The sequence below is a fragment of the Engystomops pustulosus genome, chromosome 6, assembly GCF_040894005.1.
Source record: "Engystomops pustulosus chromosome 6, aEngPut4.maternal, whole genome shotgun sequence".
NCBI lineage: Eukaryota > Metazoa > Chordata > Amphibia > Anura > Leptodactylidae > Engystomops > Engystomops pustulosus.
In genome coordinates this window covers 51,764,736-51,783,938 of record NC_092416.1, presented here as the reverse complement: position 1 = coordinate 51,783,938, position 19,203 = coordinate 51,764,736, and the positions used below count along the sequence as shown (strand labels likewise).

General features: G+C 41.7%; 1 protein-coding gene across 2 annotated transcripts; it reads right to left on the bottom strand.

Moving 5' to 3' along the window:
- Positions 1–561: 561 nt before the first annotated feature.
- On the bottom strand, positions 562–15,831 carry MMP23B (matrix metallopeptidase 23B). Of its 2 annotated transcripts, none has more exons than XM_072156066.1 (8): positions 15,300–15,831; positions 5,797–5,908; positions 5,234–5,373; positions 4,604–4,771; positions 3,045–3,209; positions 2,847–2,957; positions 2,179–2,305; positions 562–1,844 (listed from the first exon to the last, which is right to left on the bottom strand). In XM_072156066.1, exons 1-8 carry the CDS (start codon positions 15,310–15,312, stop codon positions 1,670–1,672), a joined length of 1,011 nt encoding a protein of 336 aa, XP_072012167.1. In that variant the 5' UTR covers positions 15,313–15,831; the 3' UTR covers positions 562–1,669. The 2 variants fall into 2 exon arrangements, with proteins under 2 accessions (XP_072012167.1, XP_072012166.1); XM_072156065.1 differs by having other exon boundaries at positions 5,797–5,912; positions 15,300–15,830.
- Positions 15,832–19,203: the final 3,372 nt, after the last annotated feature.

Below are 19,203 nucleotides of genomic sequence, written 5' to 3'. Positions count from 1 at the left end.
GATTACTGGGGTGGGCCCAGCGGTTGGGAAACACCTGTACAGGGAGCAGCACTCCCTTTATTATAGTTGTCTGTTCATATGTTACTAAAAACTGGAATACAATACTGGACAGTAGCCCTGTGGCGAGGCAATGAATATAAGGCTGGATGCTCACAGGCAAGTTCTTTCCAAAAAAAAAAAAAATCATCTGCATGCCCCTTACCTCTCCTCAGTCCAGTGGACCTACTCGTAGGCAACCGGCCTACGCATCAGATTGTTGTTGTTGTTGTTGTTGTTGTGAGTCCAACTTCCTGCAATGTACTCAGTCTGGGATATCCACACTGAATACTGCCACGGTTCACTCCATCATCTACCGTATATACTTGAGTATAAGCCGACCCAACTATAAGCCGAGGCCCCTAATTTTACTACAAAAAGCTGGTAAAACCTTTATTTTTTTTACTCGAGTATAAGGAGAGTTTGGGTTTTTAGCACTTTTTTTTTGTGCTGAAAAACTAGGCTTCTACTCGAGTATATATATTTGTTTTTGAAGTAGTTGTACAAAATCAATAAATCCTGAAATTTATGTATAAACATTTTTTATTAGGCCGCATTTTCACAAATCTGCCACTGTAACAGCAAAGCCTAAATGTATCTCATTCCACTGCAAAATATATGACAATGTAGCACCATAATACTTCTTACCCTTTATGATATGTATCCTATCCTCTCCAGCTGTGCGTATAACTAAGATTTTGGGTCCCCAAAAGTGACTTTCGATTTTTCTGGGAGGCTGAAGCTATGTAAACCCCATCAACTCCTACTAACTCTTGTGCATTTTCAAGTAAGGGGTATTTTACAGTATGTCTACAAGATCTACTATCAATGTGTTGGAAATCTTCACCTATAATAACTCCTTTATTTATATAGCGCACACAGATGACGCGGTGCTGCAGAGTTTGCCAAATCAGTCCCTGTCCCCAATGGGGCTCACAATCTAATCAACCTACCAGTATGTTTTGGAGTGTGGGAGGAAACCCACGGAAACACGGAAAGAACATACAAACTCTTTTCAGATGTTTCTTGATGGGATTTGAACCCAGGACCCCAGAGCTACAAGGCTGTATTTCTAACCACTTAGCCACAGTGTCTGGGCAGCACGGTAGCTCAGTGGTTAGCACTACAGCCTTGCAGCGCTGTTCACTTTATGTTGGTTCCCCCATAGAAAGGATTGGGAATGTTGTGTTTTACATGGCCACCTCATCTACCATCATAAAAAAAAACCCTGCCCATGACTACAGTTCCGTTCTGTTCTGCATTATTTTGCCGGAGCCCTAGACAATTTGCAGTTCTTCAACCGTCATATGAAGCAGTGGAACCCACAGAGTCTCTTGGGTTGATCTCTAAGCATCTGGTCTATGGCAATGTCAACAATATTTCATCAATCCACCCCATGTTAGGGGTTTTGTATCGGCCTAGCAAACATAATTTTTTCAGTAAGGGGTAATATGTGCAAAGCTCAACAATGTAAAACTACCCTCAGTAAACGAATGCATTGAATCATCACCAAGCTTGAGAGGTTGATTATCGACGTAGCCAAATGGCTAGTGTCAAGAAACGGTGGTGTGCAAATACAGTCAGCCAATCTACTGGTCAAAAGTTTCCAAAATTCTATGTAACTACTGACTCGTCACATTTGTACTCTTATATTCCATGAGTAGGTTGTCAGCACCCGATCCCTCTTCTTTACGATGCAGGTATAGAGGCCTTCGTTGATAGCATTGGCAATGATACTCATGTGGTCATCATTGAGGAACAGGTAGCCGGGATATGAGTATTCCAAGAGCTCGTTGTCTTTGTACCAGCTGTAGGCAAAGAAAAACATGATCAATATTAAGTGATTTGCATGGAGATCTTCTCCAGGGACTACCTTTATTATTATTTGTTCTACCAGACTACATTAGGAAACATTGAACTGGCATGGACTCCCACGCAGGACCTCATGGTGTCATGGTGGGCAGCTGCTCTTGTGTGACATACACAAAGGAAGCTGTAGGCATTGCTCTAAAATCCAAAATTAGTTCCAGCTTCATTTATAGGAAGTGTTTGTTTTGGTTTGGGGCAAGAGAATGTAAAGTTCCCACATTTGGTTACTTCTTATTCATACAAGAAATTAGCTGCGTTATATAATATACTTACTACACTTTGCCTTTTTTATGGATAATCTTTTTTCCACATCTGAAGGTCATATTTCTGCCTTCTGGAACTAATCGTACTTTGGTTCTGGGTGGTATCGGCGTTGGCATCCGTGTTGGGAATGGAAAGTCTAAAGTGTACAATAATAAAGAGCTGTCAGGTGCAGGATATCTGCTAGGTAAATCGTAAATTATTATGTACCAACTTAAGCACTGCCAAGGTCATAGGCACAGGTCCAGGAGCTTTAGGGGGCCTGTATGCTATATAGTAGACCAGTATTATAAATGATACATTATACTTCCAGGAGAAATCCAGGAACACCAGAAGAAATGCAATATTGATGCTTTTATTGTGGCCCGAAAACACGTTTCGACCTGCAATAGCTTTTTCTCAGCAGTTGACTAAGCAGTTTAGCAGACCGAAGAGGATTCAAAAGAGGAGATTTCATCATTCAACATAACTATTAATTTACATTTTTGTTCATTACTATATTATCATCCAGGAAATTTCTATGCTTTCCAATGGTTAATATTTATTGGAGGTCTACCTATCTGGATCTTTACTAATGTCAAAACTAGACGGTCTTATTTGGGCTGCCTCTTATCACTTTACATTAATTGAAGGCAATGTAAAATTTTAGAACTTAGTTACAAACATATTAGGATAGATACCATAGCAGAAATCACAGCTGTATGGACAATACTTCTTCATAGGTTTTCTCCTGGAGTCGCAATATCCTTTTTGTGCCCAGCTGGCACATACTAAGTATCTGTCTCTGCATCCTGCAAGAAGAAAAAAAACCTGAATATTCTTCCTAATCCACTCTGGTTCATAAAGTTTTTCTTAGAACATGTATATCTTGTACGTACCATACAGACTGTAGATTCCCCACATGTCATCTTGGGAGATGGTCTTTTTCCCAGTTAGTGTGGCATTAATATGCATCAGGGCATTGCTGTTGAGAGAATGCATTAATCCCAGGGCATGCCCGATTTCATGAGCAGCTATATGCACCAGGTCTGTGAGCCATACCCCTACAAGGAAGCATGTGACAATTAGAGGATTTCAAATCAATACACAATATTTGCGCCTTAATAACATACATTTGTAGCCTTTGCCTTTCAAGATTGATTTATCCAAAATGGAATACTCACATCCAGTCCATTAGGCAATTTTACAAAACAACATTTCTTACTTCCTTGATTCTGGGGGTTTATCATAAGTCCTAAAGTCTTTTGTTTATCAAAATTTTATATATAGAATTGCCACCTACAGATGGCGCTAAAGAGACAAATTGCATACTTTTCTTAAGAACCATTGCCTGTAAGATTCTTTACAGCAACTGGTGTTTTTGGAAGGGGAACCAATATACTGTGATACCTTCCGCTAAATTTATTTTTGGCAATTTATGTCTTGCTAGCCACAAGAGCAATGGAGTGGCTGACAATTGGGCGGTAGACAAGGTAAAGAGTAATGTGTAATCTCCACAATATTCAGTGAAGGACATACAGTACATTGAATTGGTATGAGGCTATTGGCTGAAACGCATGGGGAAGGTTAATTGGGGAGATACCTATGTGCTTTAGGATGGACCGTCTTGAGCAAGTCTTGCTTTAATGATGTGACTGACATGACTTATCCAATACATCCTTCTTCAGACCTCAGAGGGTAATAGAAGACTTGTGACTAGATTTCACAATACACTAAATAATCTAAGAAGCTGCAATCCATATTTCCTGTCTGGAAAACATCACGTGGATATGACATCTTTATCTTATTTTCAGTCTTCACTAAATGACTATTTATATCTTCTCGCTGGAAGACAAGCTTGTAGGAAAATCCCTTTTCTTCAGAAATTAAAGGGGAATGACCTATTTGATACCCCAGGAAGTAATGGACTTTTGCCTCAGGCAATGTTTGGCACATGGCTGCTATCTTGAAAGTCGCCATATTGAATCAAGAGTAAATTTTCCTCGGTGGTCATGTAACATATGAAACCTAAGCAGAGTTGAAGTTGTAATGCGCAGCTATGTGACGTGCTGTCTATGGTGCAGAACACAGAGATGAATGTGCTGGATCTAATCCCATAACCCTACATCACAATCCTTGGAGGATATTGGTGTTCATAACTTTTTCAGCAGAGGTCATACAATAGATTTCAGAGACAATCCCACTTTTCTTTGATATTTTACTTAACCCCTTCCCAAACTTAAAAAATTTGCTCTTGACCCAATATAGCACCTTTCAAGATGGCGGTCCGGTCCTAAACCATAGGCCGTCTCACTTATTGCATGCTGGGATATCACATATGTAATTTCCCCTTTTGTTTCTGAAATAAGTGTCTTTTGACTCTACCTGTACATCAATGGTGTCTGTCCGAGAAATCTTCACAGCTTAAAGGCCCCACACAAAGATACAGAAGCAATACCTTTTTTCCAGCTGAATCTGGTGTTTCCCACAATCCAGTATTCACTGTCATCAAAATGTATCTCTCCAGTCTGTGGAAAGTAAGCATGAGCCAACTCCCCGGTCGTCCCATCAAAGCAGTAGTGAATACGAGACTCCAAGCAATCCGTATGATTTATACCATAGAACCCTGAAAGGAACATTTTTAACAAGTGTATATTTGTTAGTGATCATCGGCCAAATATTATACCTATACATAATCTGCTTTTGGAATTCTTTTGCATTGATTTTAATTAGTTCTAAATGCTGACTAAGTACTGACCAAGTAATCCTGAGCGCTACCATGTCACATGTGCAAACTGCTGTGTTCTGATTGGTCGTTACTAGCTGTGTCATCAGAAGGAGAAGCAGCAACCACACAGAACCTGATCCAGGTTCAACTGAGCCGACCCCATACTACGGCTTTGCTTTGTCCTAAGCATATTCCTTTCCCAGAATCCCCAGTGGATGATTTATAATGTTTAAGACTCTGGAAACTGCATTGGATATCTCCATTTTTTGTGTCATTCTACTCCCCTTTAGGCCCTCTACTTAGCAAAACACAGTGTACGAGTTTTCCCCCTGAGAAATACAATTCAAGCTCTCAACATACCAATTTTCAGATCGCTTTCGTGGTCGGCCGGGACCTCCTTGAAGTGAAAGGGTGTCACATCACTCCACATGTGAAACGCCGCTGCTATTCCCCTTCTTGTTTCACTCTCATTGATTAAATTTCTTGGAAATGACACAATTCTGGAAAAATATTAGACAAAACAAATTAAGGCCACCTCTATATTTCTGTCTGTCTAATAGATATAAATTATGTAAAAATGGAAGCAATCTATATGCATTTACTCCATGGTCAAAACAGAGGAAATAAATCTGTATTTATATAGTGGAATGTAAGTTTTTGTGGGTCTTTATTTCAAGGTTGGGTATAGGATGTATGTACATATGAATGAAGAAAGAATGCTTCTAACACCTCTCAATAACTCTCTAGTTGTAGACCAATGCTCAAGGCACAGATGATGCTAAAGATACCTAAAAAAGATGAATAACCACCAACGACATTTGACGCAACTTGACTAAAATAATAAAGTTTGTTTATTTAAAAAAAGAGTACTTAACAGGACAGGTGTTAGGTTTCCTAATCATATAAAAAGTTTCCTCCCATACCTGTATGTCAGATTGTAATGGTCCCATTTCAGCAGCCCTGGTGTCAGAGTATAGCGTTTCGCTCTCAGGTGGTACGGCAAGCGAAGAACCGGGACTGGATCCCCCACAGAGTCTACCTTAGAGAGAGTTAAAATGTTACATACAAGAGCTTTAAAGCAAGATGAACGGATTAACATGTGGGCTAGATTTCTTTTACAGCGAATCCTATAGGTCAGTGATGGCTAACCTATGGCACTGGTGCCACAGGTGGTACTCAGAGCCCTTTCTGTGGGCACTCAGGCCATCACCAGAGATGACTCCAGGTATCTTCCTGCAGTCCCAGACAGCCCAGGACTTGCTGTGCACAGAGCTATTTTAAAGTGACAGCTGTACCTGGGACTATTTTCTGCTTTATTGGTGTCCTCAGGTGCTGGTATCAATGAAAGCTGTGACAGAGCAGGGAGTATAAATCACAAATTACATTTCTGTGCTGGCACTTTGCGATAAATAAGCGGGTTTGGGCACTCGGCCTCTAAAAGGTTCGCCATCACTGCTATAGGTCATATACTGTTAAGGACAAACCTTTCTGCACAATGGGTGCTAAAACTATAACCACTGATTGTTTGGGTATGGGCCGGGATAAGAGAAAAATGGCACCTGTGTCGGAATCAGTGATCAGAACCTATTAAAATGTGCAGAGTTCGAGTTAATGTAGTTGGCCTTATGGGGCCAATGCACTACCTCAACCGGTAAATTGCTACAAACCATCTCTATGGATAGGCTATTAATAGTAAAAGATTCAGGAAAACCTCTTTAATTGTAACTTTTCTTTCTTCTTATGTAGCCAGTATATCTTGTATTCATAACAGGCCTGGGAATCATCCCATACTTGCTGGGACAGCTTTGCCAAAGCCTAGATTTTCATTTCGGGAAATCGTGACTCAGCATAAAGCCTCATATCTGGAAAACTGCTCAGAGCAAAAGAGCAGGAAACACATTCAGTCCAACATATGTGCTATGAACACCCCATAAACATGCTTTATTAACCATCCAGAATAGAACCAATCCCATGACAAGTCTTAAACCTAAAACCTGTGTTGCTTAGGGATTCAGTGAAATGTTATGTACATGCAAAACTTCACGATAGACACAACCCTGACCTCCCCTATTTCCATCTTTGGTATCACCATAACCCTGAGGCAGGAGGCCCGATGCCTGGGGGTTGTGCTTGCCTCTGACATCTCCTTTGCACCGTATATTCAATCTCTTGCTCACTCTTTCCACGTGCATCTCAAAAACATTTCTAGAATCTACCTTTTTATTACAATTGAAACTTCTAAAAAGGTCATTGTCACTCTGATTCACTCTCCTCCAGACTACTGTAACTCCCTACTGATTGGTCTTCCACTTACTAAACTCTCTCCTCTAGAATCTATTCTTAATGCAGCAACCAGGCTCTTCTTTCAGTCTAAACATTACATAGATGCCCCCAGTCTGTGCCAGTCACTGCACTGGTTTGGTCATTCCAAATATAGCATAAACTAATAAGCTACAAAGCTCTGCACAGTGCGGCACCTCCTGACCTTTCCTCTCTCATCTCAGTCTATCACCACAACCTGTGCACATCGATCGGCCAGTGATTTTAGATTTTCACTTCTCTAATTCGAGCCTCACACTCCTCACATGTCTCCAGAACTTCTCCCGAGCTGCACCAATTCCCTGGAATGCCCTTCCCCGGACTAAAACCCAACCTTCAAAGCTTTAAACATACTCTTAAAAACCATCTCTTTAGGCAAGCTTTTCACATTTCCTAACTACATGAAACTTCAACTCTCTCTTTACAAACCCATCCTGTGTTCTCCTCCTGTTTTTTATCTGCCAAACACTCAATACCAATACCAAGCTCCAGGCTTCTCTGCAGTCCCATTAACCTTAGACTGTATATAAGATGGTGGCTGATGACTGGTTCAAGCAGCATGGTGGAATAATGGTTAGCACTACAGCCTTGCAGCACTGGTTCAAGTCACAGGTCAACATCTGCAAAGACTTTTTATGTTCTCTCTGTGTTTTCGTGGGTTTCCTCTGGGTCCTCCGGTTTCCTCTCCACACTCCAAAACATACTGGTATGTTGATTAGATTGGGAGCCCCATTGGGGACAGGGACTGATTTGGCAAACTCTGTGCAGCACTGCGTAATCTGTGTGCACTATATAAATAAAGGAACTATTATTACTATTATTATTAAATTATTTTTATTCCATTACCTTATAAGGAATGGCTGGACCTTTATTCAAGCTCTTATACTTCTTGTTGCACCCGCTCATCCTCATAGACTGTAAGCTCTTGTGAGCAGGGCCCTCACTCCTATGAATGTTTGTACTCAGTAATGTAATATTATATTTGTATATGTCCCCTGTGATTTGTAAAGTGCTACGGAATATGATGTTGCTATACTACACTACATGTACTAGAAGGATGGTCACCAAGACAGGCAGCCAACTTATGGGTAAGTTACCAGTACTCACTTACCTTTAATATACAATATGGGAAGTTGCAATAAGAGAAATAAACGCATATTTTTCAAGTTACATAGGCCATTTTACAATATTATGAGCAGGTGCTTAGTGAAAAGGAGGTCCAGTTTAAATGCACATCTAATGGGTGGCATTTATGGGATGTCCAATATTTTGGGCTCACTTTAAATGGGAGTAAGGTGGCCCTGTTACCCTTGATGTCCAGAACATATAAGAAGAGGCAAGTAGGTACAGTATGTGTGCTATTCTCTACTCTGCTACTGTGAGTTCTTCTTATAGCTAGAGGTTCATATACAGTATATGACGTACTGGGACAAGGAATGGAGTAACAATATTTAGAACTTTTGACTTTTACTATCCACTGAATCTTTGAACATGAGACTGCTATCATTTTATAGACAATCATCTTTGCTATATCATACATGTGCTCAAGTATGTACATTCTTGTCACGTAACAGCATTGTTACTGTTTTGCTTCTACAATCTACATAAAATTTTTGGCTTGGGCTTTCAACGCTCCCTGAATCCTTCTGGGCATGCTCTTGTTCAAATTCTGATCCCATGTCTCTTCTACACATTCAAATGTTGGTGCATATTGGTCATCTCACTTGGATTCCAATATGTTTTTTCTCTTCAACTCTACACACGTGACACGTGGTCCGGCAGTGTGGAGGCAAATCCAGCAAATATACTTGCATTGTCATTGAACCATTTATTCACTAATTCCAAGACGGTGTTGTACTGGAAAACGGTGTGGTCCTTTTCATATGAGTGGATGCTTCCTATCACAATATTGGAGTCAAGTCTTCAGTTTTTCAGATGCAGTTTTTGAAGCCAAAATTACGTGTGGATGAGACAAATAATTGAAAGGTGGTACTCCTCATCCTACATCAAAAGCTGCATCTAAAAAACTGAACGTGTGGATGCACCATCAGGAAATCATCTTCATGGTTGCTCCTCTATTTGAACCAGTGACCTTTCCTTCAGAATAAACTTAATAACACATTGAGCTATTAGGGAATGTGAGAACAGATTGTAATTTGTATAAAAGAAGAAAATTGTCCTACAATTAGGAGAAAACAGTAACAATGCAGTTTCTTGAGAAGAATCTGCATAACTAAACATATGCTAGATAATAGCAAGTCAAATTTATCTACCATATAGCCAAGATAAATTGGTATATTTATATATGTACCGCACATACTCGAGTATAAGCCGACCAAAGTATTAGCCAAGGCCCCTAATTTTAGCACAAATACCTGGTAAAACCTATATTTTCTTTACTCGAGTATAAGCCGAGTTTGGGTTTTCAGCACATTTTTTTGTGCTGAAAAGCTAGGCTTATACTCGAGTATATATGGTATATTATGTAGAGCATATATATATTGTGTAGAGAAGAGCCCTCACTTCTGTTGTTCCATATGATCGTTTGTAGTCTGTAATGTCTTATTTTATTAGTATATGTCCCCTAACCGCTGCAGATGGCGCTATATAATAAAGATAATTTTTATTATGTTCGGGCTCTTTCACATTGCCGTTGTTTTTCGTGTCCCTGTTTCAGTGATTTTCACGGATGCCGCACAAAGCCATTGATTTCTATGGGTGTTTTCACATTGGTTTGTATTTTCACTGATCCGTTGTCCGTGGAAAAAATAAAGAAACATATTTTTGTAACGGTTGTAGATCACGGAAGGCAATAGAGGTCTAAGTCAAAAACAATAGTAGAAACATCGGTTTTTTTTACATTAACATAGAGAAAGATGACGGCACTCACCGGTTCCAAAAACATGAAAAGCATCCTTTATTGGAAGCATGCAGGGGGGTAAACAGACAGGTTCCGGCAACGGGGTCGTTTCACGCACTGTGGCGCTTTCTCAAGCCGATCAAGTCCTGCCGTGATCACCCCTGCCCCTGGATAGTTGGGCTACGCGCTGGACTGTCGGACGGTATGGTTGGGGCTGTGCCCGCCAGAGACTTTTCCCTACTTGATATCGTTTTTTTTTTCACTGACGAGGCTGAAAATCCGGGAATGATGTTTTCAAAGCTATGTTAAATCTTCTTTTTTTTTTTGCAGACACAGAGACAAAATGGAGACACAACGGGGACAAAACGCAATAGGTGCGCAACTGAAGAAAGAGCCCTTTGTCTCACATTGAAAGCTGTAGTGGATGGTGAGATACGGAGCCTGAAAGTCAAACTTTGAAAGCAGTGTTCCCTTTTGCTTGTCCCCTTATTATACGTCAACGCAACGAACTGATGCAACGGAAGTGATTACGTGATTTTCCTGGCATGAGTATTACCGCGCCTGTCAAGCAATCGTCTCTCTTTCTTTTTTCTAGACTTTAATAAGTCATAATTGCAGTCCCTTATGGGGACACTCAGCCTGACACAAGTCTTCAGCTCTGCAATATCTACCAAGGTAAACATATCATGGACAGCTCCGTCTCATCCAGCTGGGATTTCTCTTACAAGTAGGATACGTAATTGGCTGCGTGGGAACAGATGGCAGATCCCCTCTAATACCGCCTAATTGCCCGACAAGCTTCAGTAACCGCCATACAGTGCATGTATAATACGTCATAGGGCTGTTGTGAATTATTGGATGGAACTTTGTTTCATTAATATTAACATACAATCTATTGTTCTGTAATGTCATCCATTAGAAGTTCCTATAATTAGATTAACTGAGGCCGGACCATGAGTAGCGCTATTTCTCCTTTTGTTTAATCCCCTTTAAATAACCTGCTAAGTAACTTTATATACATCGTAGTCAATCATGACAAGTAGCCCAGTCACATGTATGTAGATCAACAACGTAATAAAAAGAGTGATACAGTTTTACTACGAGGTATAGCACTACTCCCACGTTGTTACGGTCTCTCAGAGATTTTAAAGCAGGTCAGGGCTCTTGAAGTGATTATATAAAATTAATGGTCTCAATATGTGTGGAACTGTTCCTAAAGAGAGATCTGTGTGTTCCTGTAACTGAACAGTCAGTGATATTGCAGTCTATGCTCGGCAGCACCTGATGCTAGTAACATTGCCAGCAAAGGCAACATGAGGGCACACGTCCAACCCCAAAAATTAGTTTTTCAGCTGCAACTTTGGACTTTCTTATGTGATGGTAACATTGCAAAAAATACATCCACTAAAAAGATATTTCCAGCCACCACTATGTATGCAGGGTATATATGGGGTATTTCCCCCTCAATCTCCTCATTGGGACTCATTTACTAAGGGTCCGAATCGCGCATTTTCGTTGGTTTCCCGAATATTTCCGGTTTGCGCCGAATTGCCCCGGGATTTTGCGCTATCTTTCACGCGACAGAAATCAGGGGGGGGGGGGGGCCTTTGCCGTCGGAAAACCCAATGGATTCGGAAAAACTGCAGAATTTAAAAAAAAATTTGTGTGCAAGAATAGCACTCACATACACCGCGGCGAAGAAGGTGAACTCCGGTGGACTTTAGCGCAGCAACGACACTTAGTGGATATTGGGCGCAAGACCTTAGTAAATTCCGGCAAGCTCCGAATCAACGGCGGACAACGCGTCGCGGGATCGAGAATGGACCGGGTAAGTAAATGAGCCCCATTGTGTAGTTATTCTATTGCTAAATAATTTAAAGCTTATGGTTTTCAGTATAAGGTATGTAACAGAGTCATAGCCCGTGTATGATACTGGTGTCTTCTTATGCAGCATGATGGTCTCTGAGGGCCTGGGTGCTGCTCTTGGATGCTAATTTCATGCAGGTTGTGCATAGAGTGCTATGTGCAGGCAGAATATTAAAGAGCAGAGTTGAGCAGATTGTACATAGTTTCCAATATGGAGGCAAAGTGTTATAGAGCTAGAAGATCTGAATAGATTGTACATAGTGTCCTATCTGCAAGCAGCGTGTTATGACATGCTTCCTGTAGACAGGACAATTTGTACGGTTTGCTCAACTCCCCCTGCTCTATAAGGCCGCGGTCACACGTACCGCTAGGCGTCCATCATAACGCGACGCTAGCGCACAGGGGGAGGTCCTCGGCCTTAACGCACATGAGTTTCCAGGGAAACGCATGCGATTAAGCCGATCGCATCCGTTTCTCCGGAAACACATGTGCGTTTGGGCCTTATAGAGCAGGGGGAGTTGAGCAAACCGTACAAATTGTCCTGTCTACAGGAAGCATGTCATAGAGCTGAGAAGAGTGGGGCTGAGAAAATAAGTGAACTGTCTGCAGGAGGTAGTGATGTGTCGTTCGTGAATGAGTCGGCTCTAAGAGCCGGATCTTTTTTGTGACCGACCTGAGCCGGGCTCCCATCAGTGAGCCAAAGACTCACTTAACCCCACCCCTAACTGGCTCACCACACCCCCTTTAACCTGATACAATTGGGTTAAAAGTGGAGTGTTGTGGAGTTATTGACTGGCCTGCGGCTCCCTATTATGTATTTAATAGGGAGACGTTCAGGAGCCAGAAGAGCCGGCTCTTCTTAGTGAATGGCACCGAGTGAGCCAGCTCACTAAGAAGAGCAGGAATTTCCTCTCCTCAGCTGTTGTATTGCGTTTCAAAACTAAATTGTAAATGCCATGTGTGAACACAGCCTGAAACTGGTCTTGACTTTAGTCAGTTACTAAATGCACTGACCTGCACATAGGCTATGTATCAGCTGCATTGCACATGAGAGATATGTAAATAATTTTTAAAAAATAATAAGAAAAAAATTATTCTTATTTTTTTTCTTATGCAATAACTTTTGGGGTCCACAATCATTTCTTGTATGCTAGGGTATAGTCAGCTGCATTATGTTGAGCAGTTACAACCAGCAACAACACTAGTATGGGTGCGTTCACATGTTCAGTTTTTCAGATGTTGCTTTCAAAGCCAGAAGCAGGTGTGGATAATAATGGCTGAGGACATATCATTGAGAAATTACTTTTTTTCACTCCACTTCTGGTTTGGACATCGGAAACTGCATCTGAAAAACTGAATGTGTGAATGCATCCGAAGAGGGAGAACAGCTGTGGTAAAGTAAATGTCTGCAGCTGCTCTCCCTGATACTCACAGAAAAATTATATTATTTCTGACGCCTTTGTACTGAAATGCAAGGAGCAGAGGGACTATCACAACGTGCTGATGACCCCCGCTGCAACCCATATGTTCCTTGTCCCATGATGAGAATTGCTGTAGCTGTTATAGAGCAGGAGGAGCTGAGTAGATTCTACATAGTGTCCTATCTGCAGGTAGCGTGTTACAGAGCAGGAGGAGCTGAATAGATTGTACATAGTGTCCTATCTGCAGGCAGCATGTTATAGAGCAGGAGGAGCTGAATAGATTGTACATAGTGTCCCATCTGCAGGCAGCATGTTCTAGAGCAGGAGGAGCTGAATAGATTGTACATAGTGTCCTATCTGCAGGCAGCATGTTATAGAGCAGGAGGAGCTGAATAGATTGTACATAGTGTCCCATCTGCAGGCAGCATGTTCTAGAGCAGGAGGAGCTGAATAGATTGTACATAGTGTCCCATCTGCAGGCAGCATGCTATAGAGCAGGAGGAGCTGAATAGATTGTACTCAGTGTCCCATCTGCAAGCAGATTTGTATACAATAAGGGCAGTTGTGCAGATTGTACATACAGTGATATCTGCCAGCAGTAGAATCTGGGCAGAATTAACAAATTGTCCTACCTGCAGCTAATGGGGGTGATGTATGCATCATTGTTTTGGTGCAGTTGTGGTTGCACAAGCAGGGTCTGTGTCTGTCTATGCAAATAATAAATTTGGCGCAACCACAACTGCACCAAAACAACACTACACGTAGACAAAAAAAAACGATACATCACCCCCATTAGCTGCTCAGTCAATCTATTCAGCTCCTCCTGCTCTATAACATGCTGCCTGCAGATAGGACACTATGTGCAATCTATTCAGCTCCTCCTGCTCTGTAACACGCTGCCTGCAGATAGGACCCTATGTGGAATCTACTCAGCTCCTCCTGCTCTATAACAGCTACAGCAATTCTCATCATGGGACAAGGAACAGATGGGTTGCAGTGGGGGTCATCAGCACGTTGTGATAGTCCCTCTGCTCCTTGCATTTCAGTACAAAGGCGTCAGAAATAATATAATTTTTCTGTTAGTATCAGGGAGAGCAGCTGCAGACATTTACTTTACTACAGCTGTTCTCCCTCTTCGGATGCATTCACACATTCAGTTTTTCAGATACAGTTTCCGATGTCCAAACCAGGAGTGGAGTGAAAAAAAGTAATTTCTCAATGATATGTTCTCAGCCATTATTATCCACACCTGCTTCTGGCTTTGAAAGCAACATCTGAAAAACTGAACATGTGAACGCACCCATACTGGTTATTGCATAAGAAAAAAGAATAATACGAAATAAGAATCATTTTTTTCTCATTATTTTTAAAAAATAATTTACTATATCGCTCATTTGCGATGCGGCTGATACATAGCCTATGTGCAGCTCAGTGCATTTAGTAACTGACTAAAGTCAAGACCAGTTTCAGGCAGTGTTCACACATGGCATTTACAGGAGAGGAAATTTGCCTAATTACAAAATGCAATGTCAACACATGTGTTAACATATGTGTTTTGTTATTGCAATGTTAATGTATGTGTTAACATTGTAATAATGGTTGTGTTTTGTAAACACAAATGTGAACAGCAGTGTTATCATGCAAATCTCCATTCCTTAGCTGTTGTATTGCATTGCAAAATAAATGCCACGTGTGAACACAGCCTCAGTGTTTATGACCACGTGCTAACTGGTATTAGCAGTCAATATGAATAGCGCGCCATCTGTGGACGCAGTCATATCAAGAGATACTTGGCATAATAAGCCATGCACCAACACAGAGATTTTTATAACCAAGAGTACAAAATAAAATCTCCAAAGGGATGTCAGCAAGCAGAGATCTTGTATACTCTGAGGAATTGATCCAGAAAGGCAAATTGTATAATTTTTCATTATACCATAGCCCTGGGTCTGACTCTTACCTGGGTCTTCCATGACTTTAGTGATGAAGCAGTGAATAATCCTCCCATCAGTACCAGGGCAGCGAATAATCCGAGCAGGGGCCAGGTGAATCTGCCTCCTCGGCTGCCGTCGTCCGCATCTCTCTGACCGTCCATTAGATGTTTCAGCAATAGGCAAAGAGTACAGAGATGTCTGTGATTCCTCTATGAGCAGCTGTTAACTGAGCCCTAAATACTTTGCATAATTCCCCAGATTGTTTAATTCTGCATTTCCCTTATTTCATCCACTGATCTCTAAATGTTGTGTCTCCCACGCCGGCTTGTTTAGCCCTTTCTGTAGGTTGAGGTGATGCTATCTAGAGATGGTATGGTAGAGGGTACTGCCTAGATGGACTAGTGAAGTTCCTGCCTCATCATCCTCTCTCTAAGTTTCCCTGTAACTCCTCTCTTTCTCTCACTTTCGTTAAAAATCCAGGCTGAGAGTCAGAGCTGCCAACTATCCTTCCATTTCAAGCCAAATGTTCTCATCTTTCAGAGGCAACAGAGGGTTTGGTCTGGGACTGAGTTGGGGCGAGTGCGGGGGGATCAGTACAGTCTACTTCCAGCTGACTGGCTCAGCAACAGCAGGAATAAATCTGTTCTTGACAGATCACTGTACGGAGACCAAAAAATGGTGAAAAAAACACACAAAAGATGAAAAGTGATGGACACATAACTCATGTAATCTATGATGTGTGTAATGCATAGCTATGGGATATGTGTATGTCAACGTCTATGTATGAAAAATATTATTTTTGGCAACTTTTCTTCCCACAGATGTTACGCTTGATGCACAAGCATAGTGTGTCATACACACATTACCAGACAACTGAACCCTCCATATTGGTGCTATGGATCCAATAAACAGGGCCAGAGCAGCTCTTTAGCCAAAACCAGCTTTAAACAATGGGGCACATTTACTTACACGGTCCATTCGTGATCCCGCGGCGCGTTGTCTGACGTTGATTCAGGTTCTGCCGGGATTCACTAAGGACGTGTGCCTGATGTCCACTAGGTGTCGCTGCTGCGCTGAAGTCCGCCGGAGTTCACCTTCTTCGTTCCGGTGTACGTGAGTGCTATTCTTGCGACACAATTTTAAAAAAAAAATTCAGCATTTTTTCCGAATCCGTTGGGTTTTCCAACGACGATGCGCCACAATCCGTACACGTGTGCCAAAATCCCGGGGCAATTTGGCGCAAATCAGAAATATTCGTGAAACACGGCGGAAAAGCGCGATTCGGACCCTTAGTAAATGAGCCCCAATGTGTAATAAACAGAGCAAGATTATCCCCAAAAGCTATGGCATGAACCCTATAAACAGTGTAAGAGTAATCTCATCATTGGGTGTCCATGCATAGAGTGAGACCGAAAAAAAAAAGTACCTTTAGAGGACCTATAAAGGACCTGAGTGCTCTTGTTTATGAGCAAGAACACTTGTACGAGGATTTCAATGCTGGAGGTTGGTATTGATGGCCATAGGAACCCTAGAAGCCTTGGACAACAGGCTGCCTTCCAAATCACCTATATTATAGTCAGCTACTTACCTTTACTAATACAATGGCAGGTTTAATAACAAAGTGACTACAAGATATAAGTGATAAAACAGCCTTATTACATAAATCCTCATTAGGGCGATATGGGTGGGCTTCTGGGGCCCCACGCTCTAGTGATAGAATTTACCTGCATTGTGAGCAGCAGCAGGCAGAACTTTTTTCACATACCTCAGCAAGGCAGAGGAAGAGAGCTCAGGAATCTTGCTTTGCAATGAAGTTGCTGCAATGAAGATGCCTACTTTGTGCTGCTCGTCCATGGCATTTTCTGTTCTGAAAGTGTTTGACAAAAATCTTTCTCATCAAAGGTGAAGTGGGTGGAGACTAATGTCTGTCTATCTATGACCTTAAGCTGAGGCCAGTTAGCTTGCCCACAGATCCCATGATGCCTTGTGTTCTCTCTCAAAGTAATTTAGAATTAAATCAATTTAGTTTCCCACAAGTAAATCCACTAAACACTGCACAGTGCACATACAGGATGTATATGGTGACAGCCTGGCAACTTGGGGGAGCAGGGAGCATGTAATAAATTGTAGAAATCAATAGTACACCAGTTACATGCAGTCTATAGCCTGTGCTGTGTGAGCACTAAAGGTTAACAGCTTATGTGGACAGAGCTGATACTGCCAATGACAAAGTGGGATGGGCTGCAGCATCAGGTGCAGAGAGAGAGAGAGAGACAGAGAAAGCTCTGTAGAATCATAGACTGGGATGGAGGGACTGATAGGGAACATGGGAGATATTGTACCTCACTATTCTGTGCAGGAAACATCTGTATCCACAGTCATGGACACATCGAGCTCTGCTACATATGCAGAGAGAGCTCTGTCACATGATCTCCTCCCTTGTGAGATGGGAGCAGCAGCCCCTCCCTTCCCAGTACTCCTTAGAGTTTGTAGATTTGTTTATAGGACTGACTGCAGGGGTTGTCAGCCAGTGCTGACAGGCAGAGGAAGCAGCCATTGCAGCACTCAGATAATCTGTAAGGGCAGTAAGCTGTAGGTAAGTATGGATTTATTTTACTCATTTACATTTTGTACAGGGGGTTCTGTGTGGGAAGGGGTGCTGCACTAGGGGGCTACTTTCAAATATAAAAGGGGGCCCCACTTAAAAATGTGTTAGCTCCCTTTGAATTTGCTTAAAATGGAGAGGATGCTATTCGCATACAACTTGGTCTAAATGGATCCAGTTCAGAAGTTCCTCTCTGTTCTCTAACTGGCTCCAAGGCACCTCCTCTAGAGCACCCTGATATATATACAGTACCCTTAATACATATACAGCACATCCCCTTATGAACAGCCCCCAGTACATATGCAGAACCTCCCCTATATACAGCCCCATCCCTAATACTGGGGGACTGTATATCAAGGAGGCGCTATATATATATATATATATATATATATATATATATATATATATATATTTTAGGAGGTGGTGCATATATCAGGAGGTACTGTTTAGATGTATAGGGCACAGTGTGGTCAGTTGTATCTCAGATCTGCAGCAATACGCCACAGCCTGGAGGGGTCACAGACATGGGGAACTGTATTAGAGTGTCCCGGTATAAGGAATGATGAGAACCACTAATGGATATAGATGTGTGTGTATATGTGTATGTAAGTATATGGATATGTATCTGTGCATGATGTATGTGTATATACCATAGTTGGACGACAAGATCTTTATGAAACTATAATATTGTCAGATTGCATTTCCACAGTTCATTGGTAACTACTGGCGGTCCACTACTTAAGGACACCTGACTTACAGATGACCTCTTGTTACAGACGGACCTCTCTGCCCACTGTGACCTCTGGTGAAGTTCTCTGGATGCTTTACTTTAGTCCCAGGCTGCAGTGATCAGCTGTAAGGCATCTGTAATGAAGCTTAATTGATAACTCTTGGTCCCATTACAGCAAAAGAGTTTGAAAGTCCAATTTTTCTGGAGCTACAATTATAAAATATACACTTCCAATTTACATACAAATTCAACTTAAGTACAAACCCGGGGAACCTATTTTGTATGTAAACTGGGGACTGCCTGTACTACAATCTCTTAACTTCTCAGACACCCTCTCGAGTTTGGTTACAGCTGTAAATTGCAGCTGGAAACGTCACATTATGTAACTTTGCCTGGGTGTTGGAAATGATCAGTCTCTTTATGCTGCTGGGTCTTTGGGATTTGGATAACTGTATGACTCTGCAGATTTAACGCAAAGAGATTTTAGGGTTCTGTTAGAAAAAATATACATTTCTGGAATGTAAGGGGCCCCTCACTATTACTAAGCCCAGGTCCCAGGGTACCGTTAATCCTCCCCTGGTTCTCACTCAAACAT

What these genes read in the sequence shown, in the direction of transcription:
- MMP23B (XM_072156065.1), bottom strand. Translation starts at nt 15,434, where the DNA reads ATGGACGGTCAGAGAGATGCGGACGACGGCAGCCGAGGAGGCAGATTC. An exon ending in TAAAGTCATGGAAGACCCAG is followed by an intron (nt 5,913 to 15,299) that starts GTAAGAGTCAGA and finishes ACTCTCTCTAAG; the next exon opens with GTAGACTCTGTGGGGGATCC. An exon ending in CATAAAAAAGGCAAAGTGTA is followed by an intron (nt 1,845 to 2,178) that starts GTAAGTATATTA and finishes CTTTGCCTACAG; the next exon opens with CTGGTACAAAGACAACGAGC.